We start from the raw sequence: 25,186 nt of genomic DNA on the forward strand, positions 1-25,186 counted from the left end.
AAAAAAAAAAAAAAAGAAAACACCACCGCAAAGGAAAAAAAAAGTCAAGATGAAGTTGGACTTTCGGTTCATAACAGAATGAACTATAAGAACAGAACCTACATTTTAAGTGGTGGGCTCCTGTAATCATAGTATGTGGGGAGGAAAAGAGGGAGGAGTAAGGTTATCCTTAGCATCAAAGCAATTTCAAGACCTGTGTGGGTTACATGAGACCCTGCCTCTAAAAAAGGAAAATAAATAATAAGAAGAGCCTAACATCTAAAGATAATAAAGATCAGATATCTATGTGTTTCCATGACATATATCATGACTGTCTTAGGGTTTCTTGTGCTGTGATAAAACACCAAGGATAAAAGCAACTCAGGGAGAAAAGGGTTTATTTTAGCTTGCAAGTCTCAGCTCACAGTTCATCACTGAAGGAAATCAGGCAGGAACTTGAAATAGAGGCCATGGTGGAAGCTACTTTCTGGTTTACTTCTCAGGGCTTGCTCATTTTTCTTTCTTGTACAACCCTGGACCACCTGCCCAGAGATAGCACCACTCACATCAATCCTTAAGTAAATGCCCTACAGGTTTGCCAATCATATGGCCACATTTTCTCGATTAAGATTCCCTTTTCCCAGACATGTCTAGGTTTGTGTAAGTGGGCAAAAACCAACTAGCATAGGGCTGGAGAGATGGCTCAGCAGGTAAGAACACTGGCTGCTCTTCCAGAGGTCCTGAGCTCAATTCCCAGAAACCACATGGTGGCTCTCAACCATCTATAACGTGATCTGATGCTCTTATCTAGCATGCATGTGTATCTGCAGAAAGAATACTCAAATAAAATAAATAAATTCATCTTTAAAAAAAAAAAAGCCTGCATCCCAGTGATTCCTTGAGTACACAGTATATATTTAGTCTTTGTACTCTAAAAAACCAAACAAACTAGCACAATGACTTTAAAACATTTATAATTTATTGTAAAAACTAATTCTCTACCTACAATATAATCTTCTAAGGTTACGGGCAGCCAGTTTTGTAAAACATCTTATATATTAGAATGGTTGGGTTTGTGTTCTAAAACTAATGAGATTTTATGCTGTATATTGGATTATCACTTCTAATTAAAACCAAAGTTTTGTGAGCCACAGGCAGGGGACTTATAAAAGCATGGGCTTAGGTTTCTGTATGAGCATATTAAATTGTTTTGATACTCAAGCTTCACTGACATCTCAACTGGGAGGCTGGGGTCACAGGTCACAGCCAGTCTCAGCTACCTAGTAAGACCTTGTCTGAAAAACTAAACCAAACAAAACCCAACAAGATAGCTCTGCTGTTTATAAATGCAAATTACATGTAACAGTTTATATCTACAATGGCCAAAACGATATGAAAGTAAAACAGAAAAAAATATTTTTTTCTTGACAACTTTTAAAGGCCCAGTTTAATTTTAGCTGAAAGGAAAAAGATTAGAGCAACAAGTTAGGAATTTGACCAGCGTTTGAAGGTTCGGCGGGTATCAGATTTACTCTTGTGTAAGTCTCTTGAAAGCTCAGGAAAGCTCACTGAACTCAGTGGCAGAGGAGAAGGGGCCAGACAAAGCTTCTCCTCATATTTGCTATTTTACAGGTTGATGTCAACACTGAGCTGACACTGGAGGCCATTTTAATATTCCAAATATCCTCAAAGTTGATTTGGAAGATTTCAGTTGACTAATAAACACAGACATCGTAAGGTAAATTTTATAAAAGGAGTTAGTTACTTAGGGATGTTCAGTAAACAGCACATTGAGGGAGCATTAACACAGATAACATATACATACAGAATAGCACAGCCCTTAGGAGAGGAGTTGTCATACGCTGCAGAGGGAAGTGCACTTGATTTGTTTTCCTGTTCACTCTGAGTCACAGGTCTATGATCTACAGGGAAAAGTACAAACAGGAGCCACAGAAATACAAAGTTAGAAATAATTCACTAAAATAATCAATAATATCCTCACCGACTAGAAATTCTGCCCAAATGGAACACTAAAATTTCCAAAGATACTAAAAGTTTGAGACTCGGCCATAAGATTGCCAATATTTTCAAAAGTATTAAGGAAACAATTCAATATAAATTTAAAAGCTTTGGAAAAACTGCTCCCAAGAATGAGTTTGATATCAATTTAATCAAAAATTAGTTATTTAAAGTAGTTGTAGTTGTGCCTATATTTTATAAACAAGTGGCACGGTGTTTGCAGGCCTTTAAAGGCTTAGGTATCTTCTGCTTCCTCACTGCTCTAACTATGTGCTGGAGGAGGCAGGGCTCAATGCATTGGATTACCCCTTTTGATAAACTTGCCTAATTATTTCCTTATCTTTTTACCTTCAATTCTATTCTTTCCTTTGTTATTTCATATGGGAAAACAAGAAGTAATTGCAGTTGTAACTAAGCAAGGGAAGGAAAGGTAATTAGTGTTAATCAGTATCTAGGGAGTACAGACTGGATTTCCAAGGCCTTGTTTTGACCTTAACACCAAACCCTTTTGTTTTTCTATACTAGCAAATAGATATATTTTTTCTTCATAAAATTGTTGCAATTCAGGTGGATAGACTATATAAAATATAAAATCATGACATATCATTTCTGTTGCTAATGACTCCAAACAAAAAATTCCAATGAGTTGAAAATAAGTTATTTTAGAGAGGAAAAGAATTATTTCTTAGGATTTATTTCTTGTTACCACTCCCCTCCCCCCCACAAAACTGTAATCCCCGAAGGGTGTGTTCATTCTGAAACTGTGCAGAGGTGTTACAGTAGCAAAAGGATTGTTGAACTGAAATATTTGAAAATCAACAAATGCAGGAAAAGGCTTTCTCTCCTCTTAACTGTTTAAAAACGGATCCTTAAAAAGAAAAAGAAAAAAGGGAAGAAAAAAATTATAAGGTCCTCTTCCAGAAGTTTCAATATAGGAAGGATGGATGTCAGCACCATGCCAATGCAGACACTATTTCAATGTCTATATCACATCTATTTTCCTTTCAAAAGTTACATCTGCTTCTCTGTTCTTCCACTCTCTTCTAAGAATCCATCTGTTTGTCTAGAAGTGCCCTCTGCCTTAGTTTACCCTAGTAATCAAAACTCACTGCTACGATGATTATTCACTTCTATGATAAGTGTATGTACACTGAATCGATACAACTGGACACCTCTGAGTCTAATTTATAGTCCACAACCCCAGACACAGAAAAAAAAGTTTCTTTCCTTGTAATCTTAAATGTTACTGGAGAATACTTCGAAAGGAAAGATTTTTTTTTTTTTTTTTTTTGGAGAACCTATTGTAAAAATACACATTAGCACTGAAATTAAGAATAATGAGAAAAACACTATTCAAAATACACTGGTGATAGCACTAAAAACTTTAAGTCTCCAAATTTTGATAGCAAAGTTTATTGAGGATATCTAACAATATAAATGAAAGTTTGATAAATACACTTTCAACACATAAGGCTCAGTTACAATACATTAAAATGTATGGAATGATAATACTGATAAAATAACTTCAAACTATCTTTTCTAGTCTTAGTATTTGTGGCATAACAAGAAATATATATTTGGTCTGCCCTAGATCCATATCAAATTATTAAAATCCTTGTAATCTCCCGAGTGTCAGGGGGAGAGCACCATCTTACTTCTAAGGGCTTTGAACCTCCAGGGTGATAATAGTCTAAATTGCTACCAAGACGACTACTAACTAGAATCCCTAGAGAGCTTCAACATGGTGGCTATTCCACTGTTTGAAAAACCAAAGCTTAATTACAGGCTTGGAATTTTCAGATGAACAAAGTTCAGGAAGCAAGAGAGACAGGAGAGTGAGTCAATCACCAGTGGCCAATATTAATGCATTCATGCCTATGCAATGAGATCTCCACAAGTGCCCTAAATAATGGGGGAGGGGTGCCAGAGGTTTTTAGGTTGATGAAAACATTTATGTATTATGAGGGTGGCATACTCCCCAAACTTGAGACTGGAGTACCAGCATTCAGGTTCCCGTCTCGCACATGCTGCTTCACCAAGCTACTAATTTGTATCTTATTCGTTTCATAATAAACTGTTAAGAGGATGAAATAATTTCCTCCAGTTTCTTAAGCTATTGCATCAAAATATTTTAAAGAGATTTTTGTTATTTTATGACATGGAGGAGTTCCGTGCACATTATTGCAGGTGCTCACAGAGGCCAGAAAGGGGTGTCAGAGGCCCTGGAGGTTGAGTTACAGGTGAATGTAAGGTGCCCAACATGAGTGCTGGGAATTGAACTTGGGTCCTCTCAAAAAGCAGAAAACAATCTTAACCACTGAACTAGCTCTCCAGCAAATTATTACACCTATGGTGGGTATGATGAGAACCCCTAATCTCTAGCCATTGATCTCAAGTCAGCCAGAAATAACAGAGGCCAAAGGTTTGATTGACATTTCAAGTACATTTCTTGGGGTACTGACTGCTTAATATGTCATACCTCACAGGGAGCCATATTTTTTAAAGTGGAAACTTGCTTGCTACAGAAAATACACATTTGCTATCAGAAGTCCTATAAATAATTTTTCTTTGTTATCTTTGATCTTTTTAAACCATTTTCAAACCAAGCTAAAAAAAAAGTTCATCAACTCATCTATAATGGACTGTACCTTCCTCACAGTGCTCTTTATAGAAAACAGGTTTACAATGCTTTAGACTCTTAGAATTCTATTTGCCCTCTTTGCATGATGTTTTATGAAGAAAAGACATGGTGCTTTGTAGGAGGGGGAGGACTTTTCATGAAGGAAACTGTGGTTCATAATACTTAGCAATATGGATCTTCTGTGTCGTCTCAAGTTACCTTTAATTAACCTGACAGATTACGGCTGGCAAGGAAAGAGCAAGGAATACCAGGATTGGAATAAGTAATGAACATACCCTTTTCCAGTGTTTGAGTGTTACTCAGAGTGGCTTCATTTACTAGATTCATTGCTTGGGCATAGTCTGGAGAGAGAGAGAGGAGAGAGAGAGGAAGAAGAAGAAGGAGGAGGAGGAGGAGCAGAGGAGAGAGGAGAGGGAGACAGGGAAGAGAGGGAGAGAGGGAGAGAGGGAGAGAGGGGGGAGGGGAGAGAGGGGAGAGGGGAGAGAGAGAGAGGGGAGAGGAGAGAGGAGAGGGAGAGAGGAAGAGAAGGAAGAGAGGAAGAGAGGGAAGAGAGGGAAAGAGGGAGAGAGGGGAGAGGGGGGAGAGAGAGAGAGGAGAGAGAAACAAACACAATCATCATCACTTCCATTCAGGTTACCAACTCCAATACGAAACAACTGACATTGAATCTTTCCACCTCCCTGGAAAGAGCCTATGATCATCAGTGACAGAGACCAAGGAAATGAGGCCAGGAAGTCAGCTATTACTAAAACTGAGAGCTGTATTCAAACTTACATCTAGCTCACTCAAGAAAGTTTGAGAAACAATCTCTAAATTTTTTACAAGTTTCTTAAAGAAGAAAAAAAACTAATACATGATCACGAGAGTCTGAAATGTCATTAGCATAGTATAGCAGAAACTCCATGCTGAGAGAAAGCCTCTGGCAGTGAGTGACAGGAGGAACCCATGCCTCAGCTAAAACTACATATACATTATTTGCTGGCTTTACCTCATCTCTCCCACACAATTATAACCCTGTTTCAGAGTAGGCAGAGAAACAAGAATTCTTCTCTTCCCACTTTTAAACAAAACTGTAAACAAACAAAGATAAAAACAACAACCCCTCCCACTGCAAGTCCCCACCCATCTTCTGGTTTTCACAACATCAAGGCTACAGACTACCTAGTGAGAGCAACCAAAAGTATTAACAGTTGGGAACATTTTTGCTTTACAAGCCTGTATCCTAATGAGCTAGAGGGAGATCATAAATTTAGAGCCTCAAGTTCTAAACAACTAGGGTTGAAAACACACAGAAAAACAAAACCCTAAAATTTTGCTTTCAAAACTAGTATATTAAGTTCTGTTTGAAGTAGGAAATTTTTATGCTGTTGTGTGGTGGGATAGAACCTAGGTAGGGCTTTACACATGCTGATCATGACTTCTACCACTAATGAGTCATATATACACCAGTTGTTTAGATGGAGTAAACAAAATGCTGTTGGATTTTCCTATTTATGCCAAAATTATACAAGAAGTAGGTATTACTTATGTAACATTCCTCCCCTCCAGTTCAGGTATGAAGGTATAAAAGGAAAAAGTATAAACAAAGGAGGAAATCGTAGCCTGTTTTCAGCTCCAACAGAGGCTAAAGAAGGAAGAGTGCTCAAGGCCAGTGCTTAAGAGTTCTAGGCTACACATGGTGAAGGGGATCATCAGTAACTATCATTTGCAAAGCTCAGGTTTACTTTTATAAGATGTATAGTGTCTTAGTTAGGGATTCCATTGCTGTGAAGAGATACCATGACCAAGGCAGCTCTTATAAAGGACAGTATTTAATTGGGGCTGGCTTATAGGTTCATAGGTTCAGTCCATTATCATCATGGCAGGAAGCACAGCAGTGTCTAGGTAGGCATGGTACTGGAGGAGCTTAGAGTTCTACATCTTCAGCCAAAGGAAGCCAGGAGCAGATTGTCATCCAGGAAGCAAGGAGGAAGGTCTGAAAGTCCACCCAACAGTGACACACTTCCTCCATCAAGGCCACATGTCACATGCCACTTCCTGGGCCAAGCATATTCAAACCACCACATTCTACTCCCTGGCCCCATATGCTTGTTAAAACATGTGAGTCTATGGGGGCCATACCTAGCTACAGCATAATAAAAAAATACATTTAATCTAACTTCAAAAGTTCCCATAGCCTATCACAGTCTCAACAATGTTTTAAAGTTCAAAGTCTCTTCTGAGATTCATCCAATAGCTGAACTGTAATCCCTTATAAAATCAAAATAAAAAAGCAGATCACATATCTCCAATACCACAGGATATATATTACCATTCCAAAAGGACACGGATAGGAGATCCTGGACAAAAGCAAGACCAAAAACTAACTAGGCAAACTCCAAACTCTGTATCTCTGTGTGTGATGTCAAAGTATTCTTCAGATCCCCACTCCTTTCTGCTTTGTTGACTGCAACACACTTCTTTCTCTTGAACTGGTTCCACTCCCTGCTAGCAGATTTCCTCAGCAGGCTTTGCACAGCTCTGGCATCTGTAACATCTTTGGGTATCCAAGGCAATTTCAACTTTAAAGCTTCTTGTTCCTATGTCTGGGATCCACACATAATCTTCTGGGCTCCTCCTAAGGGTCTAAGTCACATCTGCAGCTCTGCCCTCTGTAGTAGTACTTTAGGCTCTGGTTGACTCCACTCCATTGCTGTTGATGTTCTTGGTGGTCATCCCATGGGCCTGACATTTCTAGCATGCTGGGGTTTTTCATTGCAACTAGGCTTCATCAACAGCCTCTCATAGGCACCCTTTATGGTGCCAAGCCTCAACTTCTTTACATGACCCCTCAGTCCTGGGCTGTCAACTGCAAATGAGGCTGCACTTTCACAAATGTCCCTCCCTGGCCTCTCACAGTTCCAAACCTCACCTGCTCTCCATGAACCCTCAGGCACTCAAAGCCAGTACTACCTGGGCGATTCTTACACATTACTACGTACAGCTGCAACACGAGAGCTGTTGGCTATCTCTGGGATACAGTTTCTTTGTGCTTTCAGAAAATACTTCCCCTCAGTGATGCTGGTCTCTGCTTAATCACTGCTAATTTCTTAGCTCTAGCTAACCAGCATCACCAATTGTCCCAGTAGTCTCCTTCTAGTCTTGATTCTAAAGCCAGAGCCACATGACCAAAGCTGCTTATTTCTGCAGCTTACTGGAGCTGAAACATGGCATCCTTATTCTATTACCAGCTTTCTGTTTTCCAACTTCTTCACTGCCTAAACTTGGTTGTCTTGGAACTTGCTCTGTACCAGACTGGCCTTAAACTCAGAGATCTGCTTGCCTCTGTCTCCTGGGATTAAAGGTGTACACCATCATACCTGGTACTAAGCTTTTCATAGCCACTATTCCTTAAGATCAGGATCAAAAGCTGTGTCTTCCAGCTTCAAGACCTGGATGACAGTTATGCTCTCCATTTCTGGATTGTACTTCATTTCAGATTAAAAGTAAAAATGAAAACAATAACCAGGTCATAATAATGCTTAGATATAACTATATCTCTTCTTCAACTTCAAAAGCAGAAGTTTAGCAGGTGAGATCTTGCCCAAAGGTCACCACTCCTTTAATTCCATTTAATATCCTTGAACACAGGATTTAGCTTCATTCCTCGTGTTCATTTACTCTTTGAACCATGTATTTGTATTTTTCCTTTCTATGCTTGCTATTTTTCATTAAAATGCTCTTAGAAGAATGAACTTTAGTAACTATACAACAGAATTTATACCAGGCTGTTTTGAGACTTCCTTTGTCAAAGTAATTAGTCTACATCTCTTCACGTTAACCTAAGTCAAGACTCTTTAGACAATGGCAAAAAAGCAGCCACATTCTTCACCAAAATATCACAAAAACTGGTCTGTAGGCCACATACTTAGTCTTCTCTTCTGAAACCTCTTGAGCTGGTCCCCACAGTTCAAAACACACTCAGGAACACTGTCTTTCATGCTTCTACTAATATGGCCCATTAAGCCCCACTTAAAGCATTCCACTGCTTTCCAAAATCCCAAAATCTACATTCCTCCAAACAAAAGCACGGTCAGGCCTATCACAGTAATACCCCAGTACAAACTTCTATCTTAGTTAGGGTTTCCATTGCTGTGAAAAGACACCATGACCAAGGCAGCTCTTATAAAGGACAATATTTAATTGGGGCTGGCTTACTGGTTCAAAGGCTCAGTCCATTAGCATCATAGCAGGAAAGACAGAAGCATCTAGGCAGACATGGCACTGGAGTTGCTAAGAGTTCTACATCTTCAACCAAAGGAAGCCAGGAGCAGACTGTCTTCCAGGAAGCTAGAAGGTAGGTCTCAAAGCCTACCCCCATGTGACATTTCTTCCAACAAGGCCATACCTCCTAATTGTGTCACTCCCGGAGCCAAGCATATACAAGCCATCACATATGGGGAATGCAAGTTTATAATACATAAAGCAGATAAAATTCACATTAGGGCCTTAGAAAAGCATTTATTTATTATCTATAATAAACAACAGTAGCATTATACTGCATTTCCAGTATATAGCATTAGTAGAAAGTGTCAGAAATCTTCATTTTTCATACCTCCATTTGTGGCAGACCCATCCTTTATCTTCTGTTTCAGTGAATGTAGGACATTTTGTGTTTTCTCAAACATTAAGTCAACTTTACCATCATCTTGTAGCTCCATCCAGAAAGTCTTTGCATCACCTAAGAGTTTAATAAAAATGCACCAATTTCCTTAAGGTATAAGTTACAGAAATAAACTATCATTTCTAAACAAAAATTAAGATTCAATTGGTCTAACACTTTCATTGAGGAAAAAAGATTTGGATCATATTTCCTTACAAAGATGTAGACATCAAGAGTAAGACCCAAGTGTCTCACATATTGCTGCTAAATTTAAAAATCTATCAGAAACTGGTGCTGGGGGTGTGGCTTAGTTGATAGAGTACTTGTGTCCCATTGATGAAGCCCTGAAATTTTATTATGTTCAATTCTGTATAAAACTTCATGTGGTAGAACATCCTATAATTCCAGCACTTGGGAATAATAGGAAGATAAATTTCAAGATCTGGGGCTACACTGTGAGTTCAAGGCCAGCATATGTTACAAGACAACCTATGTTAAAAAAAAAAATAAAAGGAAAAAACTTTAACGACACTTATTTCTTAACTGGAAAAAAGGGAAGAATTATTCCAGGTCAGAATCATAGTAGGGCATGCGTAATAGATAACATGCATCTTTAGCATTTCCAGGATACAACCTCTATTATATGTAGAAGTAGATCATTTCAGAATGAAATATCTCAATGGCCACTGAAATAACCAAATGTCTAACAATATTACAGTGGTTAAGAGTACATACTACTCATTCAGAGAACCTGAGTTTGACTCCCATTGCTAATGTTAGGCAGTTCACAACTCCAGCTCCAGGGAGATTGGCAATCTGATGCCTCTGGTTTCCACAGAACTGCACTTATGTTTGTTCTCTATCTGTGTATATGTGTGTGTGTGTGTGTGTGTTGTCTCCCCCCACCCCAAATATAGACAAAATAAAATTTAAAGTCTTTTATATTAACTTTACTTGTTTTTGTTTTGTTTGTTTTTTTAATGCAGAATTTACACAAATTGAGGGCCATCATTTTTTGTATACAGTAAACTAATATCTTACTCAAAGCTTTTCTAGAAGATTTTCAAATGGAAAACAAAAGACACTATGAGCTTATATGTAAATCAATAGTATTAGGGAAATGAAATTAAGTCACATTCCTTTTTACATGAAAGGCTCTATATTAGGGACTTACCCATATTAGAGGTAGATAATCAAATGGGAAGATTTAGAAATATTTACAAACTGCTTTTAAAGAAAATAAAGTATATATGTACAATGGATACTTTTTAGCCATAAGAGGAAAACTGAAGGGTATTATGTAAAGTAAAGAGAGTCAGAGACAAAAAGTTGAGAAGGGCATGTTCAAACTCATGCTAGTTATGAGACAGCTGATCTTATAGAAGCTAAAAACAGAACAGTGGTTATTCACAGGTAGGGGACAGTGGGAGGGATGAGGAGAGGTTGGTCAGCAGGTACCAAGTTACAGTTAAAAAGGAGTTCTGGTATTCTCCAGTAGAACAGGGTGACTACAGGTTATACACTGTGTTTTTAAAAGCTCTAAGAGGACTTTTAAAAAAAGTTTTCCATCAAAATGAAATAATAAATATTTGAAAAATAAAATAAAAAACTTATTGGATCCCAGTTTTAAAGAGAAGATATACCCAAACCTGAGCATTATCCAATGTATACTTGCATTCACATATTATATGTTCCTTATAAATAATTACAATTAAAAATTTAAGAAAAAAATTAGAAAAAATAAAAATAGCTTTTGTAGCATCAACATTTTCTGGAATTATATACAAGTTTGTCATGGCCTGAGAACAGAGGTAGTGATGCCCAAAGGCATTGATCAAAATCCACTGGTGTGTTTGATTGTGTATCAAGTGGAATATTACTAGAAAAGCCAACATGTTTTCATCGAATTATTCTGAAAGGAAATACTTGAAACAAAAAGTGAGAGTAGATACTAAGTCTTAGAACTGATTAATAAAGAGACTATGGCAATACAATTTAAGAAAACAGAAGTTTAGGCTATGCTCAGTGAAGCATACTGAACAATAACTGGGAAATGGATTCAATTCCTAATACCACACACAAATTAATAAACTTTTAAGAAAACAAAGCCAATCAAAGAAAACATTGAAATTGTCTACATATATAACAATGGATGTAACTAAGCAGCTCACATATATTTGTTCTGGGTTTAAATACAGGTATTGTTCCTTCAAGCATCCTTATTACATCATACTGACTTTATTCCCAACATCTTGGCCTAGAGACTAAATCAACGAATCACGGAGGAACATGAGTGACTTTCACTTCACTGTAAATATAAAATCCTGTATAAATGACTGCATTTTAAACAATTGCAGGGTTTTTTTTGTTTGTTTTGTTTTTTTGTTGTTGTTGTTTGCTTTTGTTTTTCGAGACAGGGTTTCTCTGTATAGTCCTGGCTGTCCTGGAACTCACTTTGTAGACCAGGCTGGCCTCGAACTCAGACATCCGCCTGCCTCTGCCTCTGCTGGGATTAAAGGCGTGTGCCACCACACCCGGTTTGCAGATTTTTTTTTTTTGCTTGTGATCTTTACTTATTTGTGAAATGTGTGAATGTTCAGCTATAATCTATTAGGTGATAAGAACAAGTTCTACACTTGACCTTAACTAAAAGACCAAGAAGCAATAATAATCTAAAACTGTAAATAGTTGAGTATATTTCAAAAAGATCTCTACAAGTAATATAAGCAAGTACTAAATGTATTTCTCATTCAACTAAGTATTAACTATTGCAAGAACATATCCACAATGAAAGAAGTATAAGAACTTTATAAAGAAGATAAATATCACTATGCTAGAAAGCTTGAAAAAGCCTGTCCTAGTTAGGGTTTCTATTACTGCAAGGAATCACGAGGAACAAAAGCCAGTTGGGGAGTAAAGGGTTTATTTAGCTTATACTTCCACACTGCTGTTCACTACTGAGGAGGTCAGGACAGGAACTGAAACATGGTTCCTGGATACAGTAGTAGCTGATTCAGAAGCAAGCACTGCTTGCTGACTTGCTTCACTTGGCTTGCTCAGCTTGCTTTCTTATAGAAGCCAGCACTTCAGACAAGAAATGGCACCACCCACTGTGGGCTGGGCCTTCTCCCATTGATGTCTAATAGAGAAAATGTCTTACAACTGGATCTCATGGGCATTTCCTCAACTGAGGCTCCCTTCTCTCTGCTGACTCTACCTTATCTTACACAAAACAAGCCAGTACTGTCTTTGTCAAAAAAGAAATACTCAGGAATCATAGTGATCTGATTCTTTCAATAAATTAATTATAAGCTACTCACTAAGTGCAGCAATGCTCACCATCTACTGAAGCTTCAGGACACAGGGCTGCCTGACAGATGGGCCCCAAATTTGCAGTGACTATGGCTCACCATCATGTAGTAAGTAAACTTAGTTAGGGTTTCCATTACTGCAACAGATCGCCCTGAGTGATTATGTCTTGGATTTTTTTTTTTTTTTGAGTTTTTCTGTTGTTGTGTAACTCAACTATAGTGTTCTCAAGTGTGAATTTTGTAGATGATTCTATGTTGCAGTGTCAAAATGCTGGACATGCCTGGAGGATCTCTAAGAGATCTCTGGGTCTATAATCAGCAAAATGGTGTAGGGAGCACTTTGAGAATCCTTTAGGGAACATATAAGATCTAACTATTTTTAAAGTAATACTCAGCTGGTCTGAGGAGTAGCTCAGCGATAGAACGTTGGCTTACTAGGTGGAAAGCTTGGGGGTTTATCCCCAACATCATATACATACACTAAAAATAACAGCAAGGCACTTGCCTTTACTGTTTGAAGATGTTAACTGATAGCACAAAGGTATTGCATGACAACACATAACTTCTGATATCTTGTCACAAACCAAGATAATGGCACTGCCCTAAAACTGTCACTCTGATCTTTGCTATCATTTTTACTTTAAGAACATCCTTGATGAAGTCTGAGGAGCTAGCTCAGTCAGTAAAGTGCCTGCATAAGGAGCTGAATTCAATTTCTAGAATCATGCTCAACAAAAGGTAGGGGTGGTGGTATACATTTTAATCCAGAGGAGGAGCACTACAAGATAATGAGAGACTCTTCATAAAATAAAATAAAATAAAAAAATAAGATGGGTAGTACTGGAGGAATAATACCCAAGGTTGATCTCTAGTCCCCACATGAACACATACATAATCCCTCCAACCAAACAAGTAAATAAATTACAGCCATTTGTACAGTCATTATAACACAGTAGCTGTCTCAAGAAAAAAAACAAATGCTTGACTAATCATGGTAAAATGCTAAACTAGTTTTTCTTCAAAATAGAGAATTTTTTTTTTAAATCTCAGATAAAACTATAGCTTTTCAGTTTTGGATATTAAGCACAGATTTTCTTGAAAATGAACAAAGTAACCCTATGACTAATAATAAACTTAAAAGTCACTAGGTGAAAAGTTACAATTTTAGAAACCTTGAATTTACTGTGGCAAGCCTGAAAATTTCTCAATCATTAACCAAGGTTAATAGATATTAGTAAAATCATTAATAGATATTAGTAAAAAATACGAAGGTAATTTTTGTACACTCTATGATGAAAAGTGTCATCATATGGGAGATAACCATAATTCATGAAACCATTATTTTACAAATGGTCACTAAATAAGGGACCTAAAGACTCATTTAAACTACAAGACATTGTGGCTAGAGAGACGGCTCAGTCCAGAAAGGGTCTGCTATACAATCATGAGGACCAAAGTTTAGACCCCCAGCACCATGTCAAAAGCCAGGCATGGCATTGTGCATCGGTAGTCCAAGTGCTGGGGAAGGTGAGACAGGTGAACCCCTTGAGCTCACTGGCCACTCAGCACCAGGTTTAATGGGAAGGCTTGTCTCAAAAAAGGGGGTTGGGGGTGGACAGAAATAGGAATATATCCATTCCTGACATCTGAAATCTACTAGCTTAGACATCTGCACACATATGTGTATATATACCACACACACCAATGTCAGGAACCATTTAGGATAAGCTAAAGCTAGCAGGTGGCCTTCCTGGAGGTAGCCCACTGTTTTTTGCATGGTCTTCGACAGGTGAGCTTGATGGCAAGGTTCCAAAGAGACCTCGTCTCAGGATTGCTTCTTGAAGCTGATATGCTTTTCCTGTCATTATTAAATTAATATAAATGCTGTTTAGATGAATTAATGATTCTAAAGAATTCTTGATTTGTTCACATAATTTTAGGTAGAAAGTTTCAATAGATGGTCTTAGTTGCTTTACTAGAAAGCTGTAATAAAGTAGAATCAAGAATAGAATGTGCCCACTTCTCAGAATGGTAAGAAAAGGCTGTACGATAAGAAATACAATGAGCTTTCACAATCACACTAAAAAGAGAAATAGACTTGGGACAGTTTTGTGTTCAAGGAAAACATTTACATACAAGGATGAAGCTACAGGTGTGCACTATGATAAGGTAAAGCCATGTAAAAACTGTTACTTTGAACTTTTAATGAGCATATGATGATGAGACACTACTTTGAACTTAATATCAACTTCCTTCTGTAACTCCCATTTTATGTAACATCTCTGAGGTAATTTTCTAAAGAACATTTTGTCTAAGAAGGTATAAAAAGGCCAGAGAAAAGAAATAAAGTTGTTAGTTGGATAGCTTGGCTATATGTAGATATATACATATGTATGTGTGTGTGTGTGTGTGTGTGTGTGTGTGTGTGTGTGTAAGCATGCATGAATACTTGCGGAGTATGTAAGACAAGTTGTTAGGCCCAACAAAAATGTGAATGTGTTAATGTATAAATGAAAATGTAAATGTGTGTATGAATGTATATGTTTCTGTGCATTCTGTCTGTGTAAAAGATTTTGGTTCTTTTCCTTTCTTCCTCTCTGGTTCACAAAGAGTCAACCAGCCTCGCTAGAGAGGCTTCTGGCTGCTTCTCCTGAGAAAGGAACAATAGCAATAAATATTTTTAATTAATTCCCTGCTGCTAGGCCACAGGGGTTAGACACCCAAGCCAGGAGTTTTTAACCACAGAATAACAAGAACGATTTTAGGATTTGTGAGAGGTGTCAGCAAGCATTCAGTCTACATGGAGAGCTAGAAAGCCAGAGAACACCAGTCTTCACAGCTACCTCCACCTCCAACTCTGTGCCCCACTCACTTCAAACCATTCCAGGCTGTGCTGGCTCCCCACACACCCAATGGTGTGGGAAGAAGAAAAAGAAATCATAGAGAGTGAAATACACTGAAATTCAGCAATTTAGAATAAATGTATAGAAACATTTAAATACAATGTTTAAAAATGAGTTATTTGACCCACCATTTTTTTCTTCCATCTTTTGGTGTTGCTTATATAAAATTCTTCAAAATGAAGTTAATCAAAACCACCTTGATTGGAGAATAAGTGGGCTCCAACTGCAGTCTCTATGAAATCTGTAGTCCCCAAAGAGAGTATCTTGTTAGGCCACTTCCTAATAGTCTTTAGTATTTGAATAGACTTTCAGAACGACTACTAGTCCAAGAAAAACAGGCACAGCATCTTCTTCAAGGCCAGGTTGAAAACCGGATCAGGACTACTGACAATGTCTTTTTAAAATTAAAGTTCATCCCATGTTTTGGTCCACAAATGCATGAAACACTCTGCAGTGAAAACAAAGGACAGTGCATATTTACAAAGAAAACAACTTCATCTTTAAAAATAATATAAAGCATTATGAAAAAATATACATTAACTGGAAAAATCTACAGAACATCAAAATTAGGACAAGTACAGAAAAGAATAGCTCATGATCCTATCATCTATATTTAATATGTTAAAACTTGCATTACCAACCAACAAACTATCCACTTTATCTTAATCTATCATAGAAACTTTTAAGAATAGGAATAATAATGGCAATTGTCTCATATGCTGTTATGAGGATGAGATTATCACTTTGATATTTGACACATAGGAAAGACTTCATAAATGGCAGCAATTATCCTCTTAGTGTATAATTTAAAATTTTTAGATTTTAGTATATATGCTTTTTCCATGCTCACAATAATATATTCTACTTTCTGCCCAATTACTACTATCGTTATTTAAGTAAATGGCTAAATTATATACTTTGGACAATAATTCACACATTGAAGGTTTTAATACATTTTAAAAATTATTGTCATTATAAAGTTTTGTATATTTTTTAGTTGTTATACATAATGCTTGAATAAACATTTTGTGCATTTTTCTGATATTTCCTTAGGATATATATCTAGTGATGGCAGTAGTAAAATTTTTTTGAATTATAAAAGTGTTAGTCAATATCTGGTAAATTTTTCTGTCTTTTCCACATCATAAGCTTGAAGGGTGTTACAAGGCTTTTTTTGTTGTTTTGTTTTGTTTTTGTTTTTCAAGACAGGATTTCCCTATATAGCCCTGGCTGTCCTGGAACTCACTCTATAGATCAGGCTGGCCTTGAACTCAAAAATCTGCCTGCCTCTTGCCTCCCAAGTGCTGGGATTAAAGGTGTGGGCCACCACTGCCCAGCAATGTGAGAAGGCTTTAAAACACTGTATACAATCATGTTTAAAACTAAAAGGGAACTCCCAACAGACAGTCTGTGAGGTCTCTATGAGGAAATGAAACTCAAGATAATGCCAAGGAACATCATAACACAAAAGGATGGCAGGAAACCCCCAAGGGGAGGTGAGTTCTGAAATACATGGAGAAGGTTGCACTGTGGATAAGATGTACCAAGCACACTAAACTGGGATTGGGCTTAAGAGAATTCATATTTTAAAATAAATTTGAATATATTAGATCCTTGTAGGGCTAAAGAAAGGTTCAATTCTGAAAAAATAACCAATTAGGGATCACGGATATAAAAACTGTTCTTCAAATACATGGATTAGGTGAAAATAACACACCAGACTCATGGGAAAAGCCACTTAGAACCCTAGAAAATCACACCTAGTAATTTATGGGGAAAATAAAGAAATGAGGTGATAATGACCAAGAATTCCTCAAAACAGGAAAGCACTCTGTTGTCCACTGAGTACCAAGTGGAGTACAATTTTTCTCTTTTTCCTTTTGAGAAAGGCTCGCCTTGAACTGGCTATGACACTGAGTATAGCCTTAAACTTCTGATCCTTTTGCCTCTGCCTCCTAGGTACTGGGATCAATTGCATGTGCCACCACACTGGACTTATATAGTGCTCAGATTCTAAACCAGGGCTTTGCACAAACAAGGCAAGTATTCTGAATGGGCTATGGTTTCAGCCCAGAATATGCTTGACATATATCACTAACTGTGATATGCTTCAGAACACCAAAATATTCTTAGAAACTTGTAAATCTGTGAGCCAAAAAGAAGTATGTATCACATTGGCAATGAGACTCACCAGAAATGCAAATAGTTAAAAGGGAAACATAAGCCATACACTGTACTTCAGCCAGGCAACCTTTCCACTGTAAAATTAATACTACAGATATCCAAGTGCCACAAAGAGACATTGCCAAGCTGCCTTCCAAGATGATTCTAGTAACTTCCACCTCAGTACACTCACTCACAGCCTGACACCTCAGGAAAGGGCAGGTGGGGACAGGAGGACCAGTAGCTCAAAGCCATCCTGGTCTACTAGGCTGGACTTCCACATAGCAAAGAGCAACTAAAGAAAAAGCTCTCACCAGTGTAGCTTGGAAGCTAATTTACACAAGAAAAAAAAATGCCAAAAAAAGTTAAGAAAATTTAAAGCTTATCTTCCAAAGACAAGACTAATATTTCACTGTTAGTGTACTTTTTATTTATTTGTATGTTTTGTATTTTGAGACAACGTTTCTCTGGGTAACCCTGGCTTTCCTGGAACTCAGTCCGGAGAGAACTCTGAGATCCGCTAGCCTCTGCCTCTCTGCCTCTTCCTCCCCAGCCACCATCTCCCAGCTTGCCAGGAGAATTTTATTTAAATTTGGTTCTTTGCCAGTCTCAAACTTTCATCTGGCCAAACGTACAGCCAACTTCATTTAGATCTAAGTTTCCTTTTTACTTGGGGGAAAGAGAAACTAAAAAGACTAAGATACCACTATCTCCCTGGTTCTTTGATAGGCATGACATAATCGGAGTGTTAGTCAGGGGTCAGGCACATTTTTAATTATTCCATGTGTCCCTATGTTAAACCACACAATAATGGCAAAACGGCTTCTGGTGAAGAATAGAAACATGTCCTATCGTACGTGTTAGCGTAGTTGGAAGAGCTAATGGTCTGTTTACCAAATCTAAGACTAAACGTAAATTAATCCTCCACTTTGGTTTTCTTCACTAACATGCAGAGAGCCATAAGTTACTACATGCCAATCATAGGATCTGTCAATCATATCCCTTTCTGCAGTGACTTTATTGATCTTGGACTGTGAGTCAGTCCGTCGCTTCGAAGACACCAATCAAGTTCAACTGATAAATAATTTCATTTGTTCATGGCCAATGTAACCTTACCTGTGGAATGGACCAGTGTCCTGAAGATCTATTCTGTGCTCCGCTATCTACAGCCCATGAGAGCCAAATTACTCAGAAATCACCAGCCACGAAAGTGAGCGCCGCAAGACGGAGCGGAAAACGCGGCTGAGAGCCCCGGCCACCCCCGCTACTGAGACAGCGGGTTGAGGCGGCCTGGCACCCCGCGCGCCCTGCACTGCCCGCACCAGAGCCTGCAGTCCCGAGGCGGCTTCACCTCAGCCGGGGAGACACCAGCCCCACGGGAGCGCCACACGGTTTCCGCGGCCCCGCGGCGCCGGGCGGAGCGCGCGGCCTCCTGATTGGTCGGCGACTCTCTCGGTTTGTCTCGCGCGGACTGCTACGGCCAATCGGGTTCTCCGCAGCCGAGCGAGGCACTTCGCTGGAGTGGTGGCGCAGCGCTCTCTGCCCGCGGTAGGTGTGTGGCTGCGGCGAGCCTTTTCCGGCTCTGGAAGTGTGTGTGTGGAAGGAGAGTCCTGGGGATGACAGGAGTGTTGGGGGCGACGGGGCGACTTAACTAGCAGGGGATTCTTCTCTCCCGGAGTCTCTTCCCTGTGTTTGGGAGGCAGGCGTGGTGGCGGTGGCCCCGGCTTGGCTCTGCTGGTCATTAGAGTCTGGCGCAGGCTTTGCTTTCCTGTCTTAACCCTGATCCCTTGGTTCCCGAGAGTTTCTCAGCAGTGTTTGTGGCGCGAACACCGCCGACCCCTGTCTTGATTAAAGGAGGCTGGCTGTAGGATTCAACACGGGAAAGCCAGTCGTGGAAGGGAGAGGGGGCTGTCTCGACCACTGGCCTCCGGGTCGATAGAGAACTTTTCTTTTTTTGTCAATTGCCAGGGACCGACTGCTGAGCCTTTGCCCTTCTCGAGAGTTCATTCTTTGGCATACATGGACAGCAGGTTGTGTGAGAGTAGTTTTATTCATAAGCATGCCGCCAGCATTCATTCAATGACTTTTAAAAAATGAGAACTAAAATAAAATCAAAAGGAGAAACGGGAAGTAAACTAGTGTTTGCCATGCTCTAAATTCACTTCAAGCTAGCTCAGGCAGACCGGATCTTTCAGCCACAGGAGCGCCACACCCTTACCCCTTTTCAAAGGTGTTAATTTTTTGGTTTTTTTTTTTTTTGTAAATTTCTCTTTACGTATTTTTAACATTATAAACTTGATTTAAAAAAAAGCGTTTGCAAATAAATTTTTAAAAAAACAGATCAAAATTAACCAAACCCCAAAACAATACAACTCAAATGAATACATCTATGCAATTAAAGTTGACATTTGGAAACAAAATTGTGAAGCTTCACATTAAATTTTACACATGTCGAATATGTTTTCTGCACCTAGTCAAAACCAACCAAACAAGAAAGCCATGACAGCTTTGTACATTTCGGGATCTGCCATGCTATGCCGGCTGGCTTTAGGGAACAGGGTATTATTTAAGGAGGGTGTTGGAGTTTGGGAAGAGCAAGGCACTGTACTTTCCTCTTTCCAGTTTTCTCTTGGGGAAAAAAAAAGTAGAAAAGGAAGTAGAAAGCATTCATTTTTTTTTTTTTAATTTGAAAGAAGCTGCCAGATCTGAAAATCTAGCCTGTTAGAGACAAATATTTTGTGATTAACTTTTAACAGTTTTGATAAACATAAGAACCTGAGACTTAACACCAGTATCTTCACTTTTTAGTTTCTTTCAAGGTTGAATAACTTTAAGTTATTCAAGGTTAATTGGTGAGGTTGAATAACTTTAAGTTATTCAAGGTTAATTGGTGATTCCGCTGAGTCGACAATAAAGGAGGGGGATATTTTGTGACAGAACGAACCAAACACAAACAGTACACACACAAAAAATTGACTTTCTTACTTTACTTATTTTTTCTTTCTCTCTCTCTCTCTCTCTCTCTCTCTCTCTCTCTCTCTCTCTCTCTCTTTCGTGTTTTTATTTTTATTTTCTGTCTCTCTCTTTTTTTTTTTTCTGTCTCTCTCTCTCTCTCTCTCTCTCTCTCTCTCTCTCTCTCTCTCTCTCTTACTTTCCAGGGTTTTTAATAGTCACATGCAGAGGTCTGGTTCATTTCAGCTCCTTCACTGCCAAACCTGGGGGTAGGGACTGCTTCAGCTTCTCTGCCTTCTCCTTGTCTGTGATAACCAGGGTCTGTCTTTACTTTTTAAAGTCACAGCCCATACTAAATTTTTCTCGAACAGAAAGGGTGACTAGTCCTACTTGAGTATGAGTTGGTGATCACAGTTTGCATTACTGTTACTGGTCCATAAACCCACTGACTTAATTTTCCTGTTTTCAAAAGAATTAAGAAACAGTTTGGTAAAGGAAAGTGTGTTTATCTCTAAATTAGCTGATAGCAGTGGTGGGAGAAAAGTCTAAATTCCTCCTTGCTATGCCAGTGGTCTTCTTAATTTGCAGAAAGGTTTGAGATAAAGGTTAGAGCATGTGAAAATTGAGGTATAAGACAGGTCTTTAAAGTGTTAAGATCTCACTGATGACTGTCACCAAAAGCATTGGTCATTTTGACCTTTAGGCTTGTAACTATTTTTAGTTGCACTGTTCATCCCCATAATGAATTTATATTGATTGAAACCAGAAAGTAAATGGTAAATGTACCAAGTTAAAAATACAGTATGCACGAAAAACAAAACAAAATACTGTATACAAATTCAAATTGCCCCCCAAATGATATTTTATGTGATCAATTCTTATTAAGGTATCTCTAGCCCTTTAAAAATAATTTTAAAGGGCTGAGAGTCTGGCTCATTGGTAGATCATGTACTGAGCATGCAAGGGAATCCTGGGTTCAATACTCAGCACACAAATAAGTAATTAAAATGTTTTGAGAACTCCCATAAATTAGTGTGATTTATATGGTGGGCTATTTGGATTGTTTAGGTTAAAAAAAAAAGTTTTAGGAGCATATATTTCATTTCTCCCTCCTTCTCACAGCGCTTAGGGTCAAGGTCAGGGCCTTGTGCATGCCAGGCAAGCACTTGGTCTCTCTTCCTCATCCTAGCTCTATCTGCCTCCTGTCCCTTTAGATACGAGGGATTAAATATAGGGCTTCCTGGGAAGTCTTTGTTGTCCTTGTTGCTTGGTTTACTTTGCCACTTTCACCATGTAGCTCCACCTTAGGAGCTGATTTAGCTGCCTTATATCATGGTATTTATATATGCAGCATTCCTAAATGGAAAGATAAAATTTATTTTGCTAGAGGAAAAATATTGGCAAGTGGTAATAGCTGAATTTTTGTGCCTTAGTATATTTCAAGTTATTTTTTATATGGTCACACCAATTCATGTAATATTACCACTACTTTTGTCACTATTCCTGATGATTCTCTAAGGCTCTTGATTGGGCATAGAGTGGGGTAGATGGGTAGAATTTATCCCTCTCAAATATAATGTGCATAGCCTTTTATTTATCTGTGGACACAGAACTTGGTATTTTTGTGCTGCAGCAGAGGTGACCACTACTAACAAGTACATTCTTTGAAAGTAATTGGTGCTGTTACTTAATCCAGGTCTGGCTGCTCCCCAGTGATTCAGTTCAGGAAAAAGATTTGGAAAGAGAGAAATCAAAGAAGGTGGGAAACTCCCACCAGCAAAGACCAACTAGTGAAGAATTTGAGTGCAAAGAGCTTTCTTTTCTAGAGAGGGAAGGGAGAAGCAAAGGGCAGTGAGTCTTCATGCTGAGTGGGCTCCAACACCCAGAGCCTGTGTTTTGTTGTCTCTTGTACTGGAGTAGCCTTGAGGCACTGATCATCAGCTTTTGTCTTCTAAGGTAAAAAGAAAAAAAAAAAGAAAAAAACAAAAAAAACAAAAACAGCCCACATGATTTCTGAGACAGTTAAGATTATTTTATTTTCAGTCAGAGAATAAGATTAGCAAATCCCTGGTCTATACTGTGATATCATCCAAAGACTCTCAGATGTTCTTGGGTTCTATAAATTTTATGATGCTGGTCTTAAGACCTGAAAAATGGCTCAGTTGAGTAAGGTGACTGCTACTAAGCTCAAGAACCTGTGTTCAATCCCAGTATCCACATGGTGGACGGAGAGATATAGTTCCCACAAGTTAACCTTCCACATGCAGAGACAGACACACACACACGCTCAATAAATGTTTTTTGTTTGTTTGTTTAACTCTGTACCTGTAAAAAGAACTATGTCGAATACCATAATACCATTTAGATTTTTCAATAAAAAGATACTTAAGATACTTAGTTCGTTTTCCCAAGAATAACTAACCTTGTAGTAAATCACTAAGCTGCAAACATCAAACTGAGTGAGTTAGCTCATACCTATAATCCCAGAGTGAGAGTTAAGAATTCTCTAACCTGGGTCGTATAATAAGAGTTAAAATAATAAAAATTGAAAGAAAAAAAAAAAGCTTACGTTCCTGGAGGAAAATAGCAAAATATAACAGTTTGAACCTATTAGGTTGTTGAACTAGTGGAAAATTAATCAAACTGAATCTCACTATGTAGCCTAGGCTGGCAGCTTGCTGAGAACTGGCATTATTGATATGTATCACTGTGTCCAGTGATATTTGCTTTTGTTTGTTTACTTGTTTTGATTATGAGACTCAGTGTTACTGTATATCTAGGCTAGTGTGGGACTTGAGAGTGTTTCTGCCTGATGCATGCTGGTACTGAAGTCTATACCAACAAATCTGACCAACTAAAATGAAGTGAAGTTGCAGGGTTTCTATATCCTTAGGTTACAGTGCCAAACTGCCTCCTGAGAAGGTTAGCAGGGTTCATCCAATCACAGTTAAGCCAGTGGGATTTTCTTCAGAGGAAATACCTCTTACTGAGAGTAATGCTGAACTTTATATTTGATGTTTGCTCATTAAGTATATCTCAAGTAAAGCAAAAAGCTTTCTGGGAAGTATAATGAACTCAGGCCCAGAAAAGCTGGTCTTTGTAACTTGATTGCACAGTTTTTAGGAATGGACTTTGTATTTGACAACATTGTGTTGTGTCAAAAGGTTGGACACACTAGTGCAGGAAGTCTGTATCTTCATAGTCTGTTCCTTTGCTGCAAGTACATAACAATACCAGATAGAAAACACTACAAGAGAACAAGTACATAACAATACCAGATAGAAAACAATACAAGAGAACCCTTGTTCTTAAAACTAACACAGGACCCTGCTTTAGTCCAGGAAACTGCATAAATATATAACCAATTATAGGAACAAAAACCCAGCTTTTTTGAAAAAAGGAACAGCTTATAAAAATTAAGAACATTTAGAATCAGTGAAATTATATTTTAAAACTTTCCCAGATAAATACCTCTGGGCTATAAGAAGATAAAAGTCCTTAGTACTTGGTTCAGGTAGGGTTGCATCACTTTTCAGAAAACAGCTTGTAAAGATGCATCAACAACCACGTCTATCTTGACCTTTGCTAGGAGAATCCAGAGGAAATGAAATCAAAGTTTATGCTTTCCTATAACTTATTCTTGTGAAAAAACCCACTACTTTATAGAACTAGCACAATGGTCTTTTTGTTATGGTATGATCATTGTGGGTAGCTGGGTTTCAACTTCTTGAAAGGGTATTTAGTGATAACTATTTCAGTCTAATGAAAAGAGCATGGAATAACTGGGGAAACAATGTGTGAAACAATGTGTAGGGATGAGGAAAAAAATAGAAATAGATTGCACAGCAAGGACCAGACTCCTGTTCCTGATGTGCAGTGCAAACAACATAGTCACTGCGTCCACCATGAAGTGAGTTGACACCCTAGCACAGCTCCTAGTTGCAGTGAATCTACACAGAGCTACAACCATCACTGGTACTGCTGGTACTGTTGTTCTTTTGTTTGTTTGGTTGGTTGGTTTGGTTTGGTTTGGTTTTACTTTCTGCTGCTATAGGAAAGATAAAGTGGGATCTTATGGTGGGCTTAGTCTACATTTCTCTTATGGTGATGATGTTCTTCTCTGATGAAGAGAAGAAACAGCACTTCTAGTTGTCACCATCACTAAAACTGGAAACAACTCAAGGGTCATTTGGGCAATAAAGTTTGAAAAAAACGCCAATTCATGCATAAAACTAACACAGAAGCCCTGTGTTAGTTTTATGTTAGTCCAGGAAACTGCATAAATACATAACAAATTATAGGAACAAAAAATCATACTACATCATATTATAGTATGAAAAGATGCCGCAGATCCTCTGGGCCCCTTTGTCTGCGTGGAACGGGTCTCTAGTCACGGGTGGGCAAAGCGTCGGATGAATGACAGACAGATGCACACAGGAGAGGTTGTGTAGAATCTGAATGTAATTTGTCAAATCGAGCATCAAACTTTTTATACAGAAGACAATAAGGAAGTTGGGTGACATACCTGCAAGGTACAAATGAGGTAACCGGATGCTTAATGACTCTTACACAAAAC

The 25,186-nt window shown here is 38.4% G+C and overlaps 2 protein-coding genes across 2 annotated transcripts in view; one reads left to right on the forward strand and one right to left on the reverse strand.

Annotated features, from left to right (window-relative positions):
* Positions 1 to 19,048, reverse strand: part of Setdb2 (SET domain bifurcated histone lysine methyltransferase 2) — an 85,864-nt gene extending 66,816 nt beyond the window's left edge. Inside the window, 5 exon segments of the mRNA XM_021181369.2 lie at positions 1,805 to 1,901; positions 4,915 to 4,980; positions 9,234 to 9,359; positions 15,624 to 15,943; positions 18,775 to 19,048. Coding sequence (XP_021037028.2) covers positions 1,805 to 1,901; positions 4,915 to 4,980; positions 9,234 to 9,359; positions 15,624 to 15,639 — 305 coding nt within the window. The 5' untranslated portion in view covers positions 15,640 to 15,943; positions 18,775 to 19,048.
* Positions 19,049 to 19,151: 103 nt separating this feature from the next.
* The window catches only part of Cab39l (calcium binding protein 39 like), a 90,133-nt gene continuing 84,098 nt past the window's right edge, over positions 19,152 to 25,186 (forward strand). The window contains exon 1 of the mRNA XM_021181258.2: positions 19,152 to 19,206. The gene's annotated coding sequence lies outside the window, so the exon portion shown is untranslated. The remainder of the gene's footprint in view (positions 19,207 to 25,186) is intronic.

This window comes from Mus caroli, chromosome 14, assembly GCF_900094665.2.
Source record: "Mus caroli chromosome 14, CAROLI_EIJ_v1.1, whole genome shotgun sequence".
NCBI lineage: Eukaryota > Metazoa > Chordata > Mammalia > Rodentia > Muridae > Mus > Mus caroli.